This window comes from Ranitomeya variabilis, chromosome 8 (genome assembly GCF_051348905.1).
Source record: "Ranitomeya variabilis isolate aRanVar5 chromosome 8, aRanVar5.hap1, whole genome shotgun sequence".
NCBI lineage: Eukaryota > Metazoa > Chordata > Amphibia > Anura > Dendrobatidae > Ranitomeya > Ranitomeya variabilis.
The window spans coordinates 11,292,418-11,303,955 of record NC_135239.1 but is presented as its reverse complement, the minus strand read 5'-3'; the positions used below and the strand labels follow the sequence as shown (position 1 = coordinate 11,303,955).

The following is an 11,538-nucleotide window of genomic DNA, read 5'->3' as shown; positions in this document are numbered from 1 at the left end:
GGTTCTTTATCCAACATCCGCACAATCTTGCGTTGAAATCTCTTGTCAATTTTCCTTTTCCGTCCACATCTAGGGAGGTTAGCCACAGTGCCATGGGCTTTACACTTCTTGATGACACTGCGCACGGTAGACACAGGAACATTCAGGTCTTTGGAGATGGACTTGTAGCCTTGAGATTGCTCATGCTTCCTCACAATTTGGTGTCTCAAGTCCTCAGACAGTTCTTTGGTCTTCTTTCTTTTCTCCATGCTCAATGTGGTACACACAAGGACACAGGACAGAGGTTGAGTCAACTTTAATCCATGTCAACTGGCTGCAAGTGTGATTTAGTTATTGCCAACACCTGTTAGGTGCCACAGGTAAGTTACAGGGGCTGTTAATTACACTAATTGGAGAAGCATCACATGATTTTTCCAACAGTGCCAATACTTTTGTCCACCCCCTTTTTATGTTTGGTGTGGAATTATATCCAATTTGGCTTTAGAACAATTAATATTGTGTTTTTTAATTTAAGACAAATTAAATGAAGATAATAATAACAAAGAATTTGTGTTTGCAATCATTTTCAGGAAGAAACTGAGTATTATCTGACAGAATTGCAGGGGTGTCAATACTTTTGACCATGACTGTATATATAGACATGCAGGTATTGTATTATAAGTACATGGCAAAAAGGCTCCTACCCATAAGAACAGAGCAGATTGCAAGGTCACCATATAGAGCAAATCCCCAACGCGCGTTTCGCATACTTAGTATGTTGCTTCCTCAGGGGGTCTGGCCCAGATCTGACTCCTTGAGGAAGCGACATACTAAATGTCAACTAATAAATTAAGACTTTTTAATGCTTAAAAAACTCAGTGAGGTCACAACCATGGGGCTGTATGACATCACGTGACCACATCATCCAGCATCTGGGCGTGATCCCGGATAGAAGGTTATGAGCCGAGAGCAATATTTGCCCGTCCCTAATGCCACCTATGGGGGCAGATGATGAAGCGGTCTGACCCCTTTAATGCCAGTCCTGTGGATGTGACGTATAGACGGCTTCCTCGTGAGTTCTACTATAGATTTGACCAAATTAGCATAAATGATTGTTGCATCTCTCAAGGTTTCCCGGTAATGCTGCACTCGCTTCCGGCAGACGTAAGACCACCTCACTGAGATTCCAGGGAGAAAACCCACTGCTCTCATTATGTCTCTAGTATGTGGCGGGATTTGTTGCCTTTCAGTATGAATCAGACATAGAAAAAGAATACAGTAAATGATTCTTACAACGCCGTATATTGGTATAAATATATTCCTTATGATTTATTTTATAAAAAAATAATAGACAAGGCTGATAATAGAGTTCTCGACATTTACATAGGAAGACACTGTACAGATAATTCTGGGACAGACACGGGGCACAACGTGGAGAAGAGCAGGTTCAGCTGGGTATTTGCTTCAGCAGGTTCTTCTATCTTCAGGATGATAGATTCAGTTTTTTTCCCCTTGGATATGACACAGAATTATTTACTTGTATCCACAGGAAAAAACAGCAGAACAACATTGCACCCAAGGGCAGCAGGACATGTGATGCAAGGGGGCTCCTACCCATAAAGAGGTGTCATATGATGATGATGATGATGATGATGATGGTTACCACGACCACCTATCCTACAGAGCCACCAACCCCTTTGGTACTGTTTGGAGATTTCTATTTCGGATAAAGAATACTTAATAAGGATTGACACTAAATGATCGAAGAAATAAAATCTTGTAATTTGCCAATAATTGAGATTTGAATATGTAAATTATGTCTATTTCCTAAATTAGTGAGGATGAGATGGGAGCAGAGTGAAATCAAAAGGGCCAAACTAGTCCTGGCAGTGGCCCGTCCTCCGAGATCTCGGAGATCCTGTATAGTGTCGGAGCCCCTACATTGCTGCTGATCTGGACTTGGGCTTACATCTCAAGACGTCCTTATTCCTAAATCGTCCCTGTACTATCAGCAAACATTTCTCATTTCATAAATAATATGATAAATAAACCAACAGCAAATCTCTTCCTGTAAAAATGATATTTTCTTAATATACCCCCGAAAGTGCTGCCAGTGGGTGGCTCCCTGCTGTGGACTTTGCTCTCCTGCCTGTTGTTCAGCGTCATCCTCCTCTGGCAGCAGAGACAGCGGGACGGTTTACACAATATGGGGAAGGGGCTTTGTCTTCCTACGGGAAGTGAGGACCTGTTTTCGTCTATCTACAGGAAATGGAGGGGGCTTTGGGTCTTTACATGAAGTGGGGCTGGTCTTGTTACAATGTGGTGGATCTTTGATTGTCTTCAGCAATTTGGAATCTATATCGATCAGCTTCTGCTCAAACTCCATAGAGGTCTAAGAGAGAGAGATGGGCTTTCAGTTAGGGGCAGGTGGGCTACTGGACAGTAGCATGAGCAATACATGCTGAAAAGTGATGTAAATAAAGTCCCAACGCCTATAGTGCTGGCAGAAATTGCCCAAAAGTGGATAGCAAGTTACAGAGGCGTAGAATAAGGACAGTTCCTGGATATATCTGACAAGTAAAGAAAAAAGACTCCAGCACTGCGAAAATATGAAAAAGGATAATAACGCTTTAGTTGTCGCACAATCCCAAAAATTATTTGGATAATAAATCATTAACAAATAATCGGCGCTGATCATTTGGAGCAGATAACACCGTGCTGTCCTCTCCTCTAAACAATCCGTCCGATGACGTTCTGGCATCCACAACCGAAACGTTCTCAGTTTTTGGATTACACTAAACAATGAAGCGCTAGTCTCTTTTTTCCGCCTCTACGTTGTGCCGGATTCTTTTTATCTTGGCGTCATGGAGCGGTATATTGTCCGAGCACCGCCTGACATGGGGTGACGTATACCGTGTCCGGGGTGTTTGACTGCTATGTGCGCTCTTTATAAAAGAAGGGTCTCGGAACTTAGGGCAGCGCCAATCCCACCTGCCGGACCCCCTGATAAACACTTGCCCTCCCTCTACGCTAGTACGGTGCTGTCCGCCAGCAGCAGATTTACTGTGAAATGCGTGGGATCTGCTGATAACCGTCAGGATAACGGATATTCATGGCTGCAGCGGAATAATGTGCGATAAATCACGCGCCATGGCCTATTTTGTCCTAATTTTCGGCTGGGGAGCGATGACAGATACAGTGTATCCAGTTGCTAGGTTGTCTCATTTTGTAAATGTTCTCTAAATGGTTACAATCTGCGAGCAGCTGTTCAGTAAACAGAACAGATATACTGCGCCGTTATAATATTACGTAACATCGCACATTGGAAAGACAAAGGTGAAACCTGCCGATCACTGCTATATATCCATAGGAAAGACATTAAATAACATCCAATATACTGTACATAGTGGTCACAGCGGGGCCCACAGTCTGAGGACCCCTTTAAGACTATAGATTACATGTGATACAAACTTGCATTATGACCCCAGAGATTCAGGTTTCGCCTCAGTAGCCAATAAGCCGGAGGAGTTTATTTTCTGAGCTTCTTCTCGTCTGATTAGTTACTATGTGTCGCATAGTGATGTCTGAGCGGGGGTCCTGCGGGTTTCATTGCCCCCTTAAGGCCTCTATAATATAATACTGTACTTTATTTCTCCCACTAGAGCAAGCGCAGAAAATCGAAGGCAGATACTGAACAGGTTGTATAGGAAGGAAAGAAACATGGATTCTGCGACCTTCAGTAAAAGACACAATTACAGCCGTCATGGAAGCGGATGATGCCTCGATCCATCGTGCTGGAGATCTCTGCACTGAGCCGGCTCCAATATTTGCTGTAAATCGCTGGCGTCCATCTGTTTATCGCAGACACATGAAGCAACAGGGCACATTCTGGAATAATCTGTAGTACTCTTCTTGTATCTGCAAAAGTAAAGCAGCGGTCAGTTGTAGCCGAGGCCAGCGCCATGGAAAACGGCAAAATGTGATTCAGAAGGCATGTAGAAAGAGTCAAAATAATTGCACATTTTTCTCTAAATTGCATCAGTATGTCGGGTTTTCGGAGTAACCATGGAGCCTAATAGCAGAGCACAGGACCGACTCCAATCTACTAAGTGCACAATCAGCCTCTTCAGAACACACAAAGCGCAGGATTAATATGGTCTCCAGTACAGGACTTGTCAATTCCTAATACTAATAGATAATACACACAGTGATGTCACAGTACAGAGATATTACACACAGTGATGTCACAGTACAGAGATATTACACACAGTGATGTCACAGAGATATTACACACAGTGATGTCACAGTACAGAGATATTACACACAGTGATGTCACATAGATATTACACACAGTGATGTCACAGTACAGAGATATTACACACAGTGATGTCACAGAACAGAGGTATTACACACAGTGATGTCACAGTACAGGGATATTACACACAGTGATGTCACAGTACAGAGATATTACACACAGTGATGTCACAGTACAGAGATATTACACACAGTGATGTCACAGTACAGGGATATTACACACAGTGATGTCACAGTACAGAGATATTACACACAGTGATGTCACAGTACAGAGATATTACACACAGTGATGTCACAGAACAGAGACATTACACACAGTGATGTCACAGTACAGAGATATTATGAGTCGCACACCAGGGCAGCGGGGTACTTGGTACCGGGTCCGGTATTAATGGGGAAGTCACGGTGGCTGCAACCCAGTCCATGGCCATGGGACTCAACTAAAGGGGACGGTCTTTTAAGGGAAAAATGTTTATAAATCTGTTGTGACACCACCTGCGGTGTTCGGTCAATAGTGGGACCGACGCTGTGTTAACGGGGTCCTCTGGGGGATGTTATTGCAGCACTGATGGTACACTTCCCACCGGTGAAGCGGGGTCCCCAGGGGTCCTAAGGTGTATGGTGGTGATGACGGTTGCCGGTAAATGAGTTAAGGACACAAGTCTTAAGTCTTACCTGGTTTACGGTAGTTGGCAGGCCACAGTCCAGGGCACCGGCAACAGGTACATTAGGAGTCCAGGCAGCCCGGAAACAAGTGGAATCCCCTTGGCAAGTCAGGTTAAGAGCCCTTCACTGCGCGCTTGCTAAAGTCCCTTGCTGCCTGAAGTGTTCCAAACAAGGTCCTAATTCTTTCAGTTCTTTCTCCTGTCCTGGGACAGGTACCTGTATGGCAGGCAGCTTTAACTGTACTTTCTGGGGTCTCTACACGGTGACTCCAGGCTCCAGGATGCTGCTGTGCCACCGGCGTAATTTCAGCAATGTCTGTATGATCTTATGCCCTCTGGTTCTGCTGAGTGTCCTGTAGTTCCACTCTAGCCTCGGGCTCCCGGTACCCGGTCTCTGCGCACCGACTCCTCGGAGGCCTATTCTCAGCCTCCTTGAGCCCTGAATCTCTCCTCTGCTCCTCTCCTGTCTGTCCTCGCTCACAGACTGTCTGTACAAACTGAACTCGCTCCTCCTCCAAACCAGGATATTTATCCAGGGAAGCTGTCCTAAAACAGAGTTTTGAGCTCCCCCTCCTGGCCAGGATTTCGAAGGTGTTGTGTGTGTGTGATAACCTGCCAAAGGGAATCTCACTTGTCTCCAGGCATAGCACTACCCTCCCCGAGAGGAAGGCAGCACTACTGTGGTACCCGAACTCCTGGGGTGCCACAATTACACACAGTGATATCACATTACAGAGATATCACACACAGTGATGTCACAGTACAGAGATATTACACACAGTGATGTCACAGCTCAGAGATATTACACACAGTGATGTCACAGTATAGAGATATTACACACAGTGATGTCACATCATAGAGGTAATATACATTGTGATGTCACAGCACATGATTAATGCAAACAGTGATGTCACAGCATAAACATGTAACACCCCAGGTTCCTGGTTGTTACAGTGACATTGCTTTCCTCACAGGGAGAGTGATGTCATGGTTGGAAGCAAGGAAGGATCCCTTTAACAGGTATTCACAAACATGCAACATGTTCTTACTCCAGACCAGAAGGGGGAGCTCTGATCCAGCTTGTGGGTGGCTCCTCTCTCTCTCTCTCTATATATATATATATATATATTCGGGCAGGAGGGAAAGTCAGAGCAGTCTGTCAGAGACAGGGACTGAAGTCAGTCAGTCTGTGAGAGAGACAGAGGAAAGGGGCCGTGCAGACGAGAAGATCTGCAGCTTCTGTGAGGAAAGTGAGGGGCTGTGCAGCCACATGAGGTGCTGCAGCTCCTGAAAAGGAAAGCAGAATAAGTTGTAGAGAGCGTGAAGGAGGAAAATGAGCAAAGGCGAAGTGAAGAACTGGGGAGAAGCTGCAACTGAGCATATTCCACTCTGAAGCGCATGAAACCGGTAGCCGGGAGACCGAGGTTGTGGGGGTAACTTCATGCCCCATAGCAGAACCGGCGGACAGCAGATTGCAATTTACCTGTCCACCATAAACACCTGAAGACACAGTAACGCATAGAGTCCGGGTCGTGATAGAGATCCTGTAAAAAGACTCAAGTTACCTGTCATGCGGGTTAGTGTCCTACCTAAAGGGGGACAGAGAGAAAATGTGAGGACCTTGTGAGAGGCCTAAGGCAGCAAGGGACTATAACACAGGACTAGAAGGAAGGCTTCCAACCCCACCTGGTTAGGGGGATTCCCAACTCGCTTCCAAACCGGCCGGACCATACCAGCACCTGTGATCCGGTACCCTGGACTGTGGCTGCCTGAATTCTACAGTAAAGAGGTAAAGAGACTGCAGCCTTGTGTCCTCCGTTTCTTTCTATACCATCTACCATCTGTCCCTACTACACCGGGAGCCCTGGGGACCCAGCTTCACCTGTGGGAAGCCATACCATCCCTGCTGTCATAACATCACCCCAGTGGACCCCTTTAAGCAGCGTCGGCTATCCCTGACCGAATACCACAGGTGGCGTCACGAACACTTTCATAAACTTTATTCCCCTTGTATTGGACACCCAGGGCCACGGACCGGGTCACTGCCACCGTGACACATCCCAGGTCCGAGTACCCCATGGCCCTGGTGGGCGCTCCAGAGACAATATACATTGTGATGTCACAGCACAGGATTAATGCGCAGTGATGTCACACAATAGAGACAATATACATTGTGATGTCACAGTAAATGATTAATGCACAGTGATGTCACAACATAGAGACAATATACACTGTAATGTCACAGCACAGGATTAAAGCACACAGTGATGTCACAGCATGGAGACAATATACACTGTGATGTCACAGCACAGGATTAAAGCACACAGTGATGTTACAGCATAGAGACAATATACACTGTGATGTCACAGCACAGGATTAAAGCACACAGTGATGTCACAGCATAGAGACAATATACATTGTGATGTCACAGCACAGGATTAATGCGCACAGTGATGTCACACAATAGAGACAATATACATTGTGATGTCACAGTAAATGATTAATGCACACAGTGATGTCACACTATGTCTTCCCTATGGATGAGTGAATAGCTTTGGATAAGAGCTTATCCAAATAGCTACAGCGCGTACCAAACAGCTGCCCATGGACGTCCACTGGATAGAACAGGTCATTCTTCAGTCCCGGCTGCCTTCTCAATGTCTCCCAGTACGAATTCTCGCGTCCCCATGGTAGATGCTCTCAGGGGTGGTCATTGGTCATCATTGTCACTGACTGCTCTGCAACTGTTTTACCTTGTAGCCAGTCTGTATCCACCCTTACATTCACCTTTATATTTTATTTTTACTTAATACATATATAGCAATTATTTATTTATGTGGATATATCATTTCACTATATATATATATATATATATACACTCACCGGCCACTTTATTAGGTACACCATGCTAGTAACGGGTTGGACCCCTTTTGCCTTCAGAACTGCCTCAATTCTTCGTGGCATAGATTCAACAAGGTGCTGGAAGCATTCCTCAGAGATTTTGGTCCATATTGACATGATGGCATCACACAGTTGCCGCAGATTTGTCGGCTGCACATCCCAAAGATGCTCCATACAAGGCAGGATGGATCCATGCTTTCATGTTGTTTACGCCAAATTCTGACCCTACCATCCGAATGTCGCAGGAGAAATCGAGACTCATCAGACCAAGCAACGTTTTTCCAATCTTCTACTGTCCAATTTCGATGAGGTTGTACAAATTGTAGCCTCAGTTTCCTGTTCTTAGCTGAAAGGAGTGGTACCCGGTGTGGTCTTCTGCTGCTGTAGCCCATCTGCCTCAAAGTTCGACGCACTGTGCGTTCAGAGATGCTCTTAGGCCTACCTTGGTTGTAACGGGTGGCGATTTGAGTCACTGTTGCCTTTCTATCAGCTCGAACCAGTCTGCCCATTCTCCTCTGACCTCTGGCATCAACAAGGCATTTCCGCCCACAGAACTGCCGCTCACTGGATTTTTTTTCTTTTTCGGACCATTCTCTGTAAACCCTAGAGATGGTTGTGCGTGAAAATCCCAGTAGATCAGCAGTTTCTGAAATACTCAGACCAGCCCTTCCGGCACCAACAACCATGCCACGTTCAAAGGCACTCAAATCACCTTTCTTCCCCATACTGATGCTCGGTTTGAACTGCAGGAGATTGTCTTGACCATGTCTACATGCCTAAATGCACTGAGTTGCCGCCATGTGATTGGCTGATTAGAAATTAAGTGTTAACAAGTTGGACAGGTGTACCTAATAAAGTGGCCGGTGAGTGTATATAAGCTTTTATTGACATAACATGGATAAGCGACATAACTTCTGTCAGGGAGTGTATCATATACTGGGAACACCCAACAAGACCTGCTGTATACCGGGAACACCCCACAAGACCTGCCTTATACCGGGAACACTCCACAAGACCTGCCGCATACCGGAAACACCCCACAAGACCTGCTGTATACCGGGAACACCCCACAAGACCTGCTTTATACCGGGAACACTCCACAAGACCTGCTGTATACCGGGAACACCCCACAAGACCTGCTGTATACCGGGAACACCCCACAAGACCTGCCTTATACCGGGAACACTCCACAAGACCTGCCGCATACCGGAAACACCCCACAAGACCTGCTGTATACCGGGAACACCCCACAAGACCTGCTTTATACCGGGAACACTCCACAAGACCTGCTGTATACCGGGAACACCCCACAAGACCTGCTGTATACCGGGAACACCCCACAAGACCTGCTGTATACCGGGAACACCCCACAAGACCTGCTTTATACCGGGAACACTCCACAAGACCTGCTGTATACCGGGAACACCCCACAAGACCTGCTGTATACCGGGAACACCCCACAAGACCTGCTTTATACCGGGAACACTCCACAAGACCTGCTGTATACCGGGAACACCCCACAAGACCTGCTTTATACCGGGAACACTCCACAAGACCTGCTGTATACTGGGAACACCCCACAAGACCTGCCGTATACAGGGAACACCCCACAAGACCTGCTGTATACCGGGAACACCCCACAAGACCTGCTGTATACAGGGAACACCCCACAAGACCTGCCATATACAGGGAACACCCCACAAGACCTGCCGTATTCCGGGAACACCCCACAAGACCTGCTGTATACAGGGAACACCCCACAAGACCTGCCATATACAGGGAACACCCCACAAGACCAGCTGTATACCGGGAACACCCCACAAGACCTGCCATATACAGGGAACACTCCACAAGACCTGCCATATACCGGGAACACCCCACAAGACCTGCTGTATACCGGGAACACCCCACAAGACCTGCTTTATACCGGGAACACTCCACAAGACCTGCTGTATACCGGGAACACCCCACAAGACCTGCTGTATACCGGGAACACCCCACAAGACCTGCCTTATACCGGGAACACTCCACAAGACCTGCCGCATACCGGAAACACCCCACAAGACCTGCTGTATACCGGGAACACCCCACAAGACCTGCTTTATACCGGGAACACTCCACAAGACCTGCTGTATACCGGGAACACCCCACAAGACCTGCTGTATACCGGGAACACCCCACAAGACCTGCTTTATACCGGGAACACTCCACAAGACCTGCTGTATACCGGGAACACCCCACAAGACCTGCTGTATACTGGGAACACTCCACAAGACCTGCTGTATACCGGGAACACCCCACAAGACCTGCTTTATACCGGGAACACTCCACAAGACCTGCTGTATACCGGGAACACCCCACAAGACCTGCTGTATACCGGGAACACCCCACAAGACCTGCTTTATACCGGGAACACTCCACAAGACCTGCTGTATACCGGGAACACCCCACAAGACCTGCCGTATACAGGGAACACCCCACAAGACCTGCTGTATACCGGGAACACCCCACAAGACCTGCTGTATACAGGGAACACCCCACAAGACCTGCCATATACAGGGAACACCCCACAAGACCTGCCGTATTCCGGGAACACCCCACAAGACCTGCTGTACACAGGGAACACCCCACAAGACCTGCCATATACAGGGAACACCCCACAAGACCAGCTGTATACCGGGAACACCCCACAAGACCTGCCATATACAGGGAACACTCCACAAGACCTGCCATATACCGGGAACACCCCACAAGACCTGCTGTATACCGGGAACACCCCACAAGACCTGCCATATACAGGGAACACCCCACAAGACCTGCTGTATACCGGGAACACCCCACAAGACCTGCCGTATACCGGGAACACTCCACAAGACCTGCTGTATACTGGGAACACTCCACAAGACCTGCTGTATACAGGGAACACCCCACAAGACCTGCTGTATACTGGGAACACCCCACAAGACCTGCTGTATACTGGGAACACCCCACAAGACCTGCCGTATACCGGGAACACCCGACAAGACCTACTGTATACTGGGAACACTCCACAAGACCGGCCATATACTGGGAACACCCTACAAGACCTGCTGTATACCAGAAACACCGCACAAGACCTGCTGTATACAGGGAACAACCAACAAGACCTGCCATATACTGGGAACACCCCACAAGACCTGCTGTATACTGGGAACACCCCACAAGACCTGCTGTATACCGGGAACACTCCACAAGACCTGCTGTATACCGAGAACACCGTACAAGACCTGCTGTATACCGGGAACACCCCACAAGACCTGCTGTATACCGGGAACACCCCACAAGACCTGCTGTATACAGGGAACACTCCACAAGACGTGCTGTATACAGGGAACACCCCACAAGACCTGCCATATACTGGGAACACCCCACAAGACCTGCTGTATACCGGGAACACCCCACAAGACTTGCCGTATACCGGGAACACCCCACAAGACCTGCTGTATACAGGGAACACACCACAAGACCTGCCATATACTGGGAACACCCCACAAGACCTGCTGTATACCGGGAACACCCCACAAGACTTGCCGTATACCGGGAACACCTCACAAGACCTGCTGTATACCAAGAACACCCCACAAGACCTGCTGTATACTGGGAACACCCCACAAGACCTGCTCCTGATGTTTGGCGGTCC

At 47.5% G+C, this 11,538-nt stretch overlaps 1 protein-coding gene across 4 annotated transcripts in view; it reads right to left on the bottom strand.

Moving 5' to 3' along the window:
- Positions 1-1,283: 1,283 nt before the first annotated feature.
- Positions 1,284-11,538, bottom strand: part of ADGRL4 (adhesion G protein-coupled receptor L4) — a 167,604-nt gene continuing 157,349 nt past the window's right edge. For all 4 annotated transcript variants that reach the window (XM_077277710.1, XM_077277712.1, XM_077277713.1 and 1 more), the window contains one exon: positions 1,284-3,897. In XM_077277710.1, the coding sequence (XP_077133825.1) occupies positions 3,835-3,897 (63 nt within the window). In that variant the 3' untranslated portion in view covers positions 1,284-3,834. The remainder of the gene's footprint in view (positions 3,898-11,538) is intronic.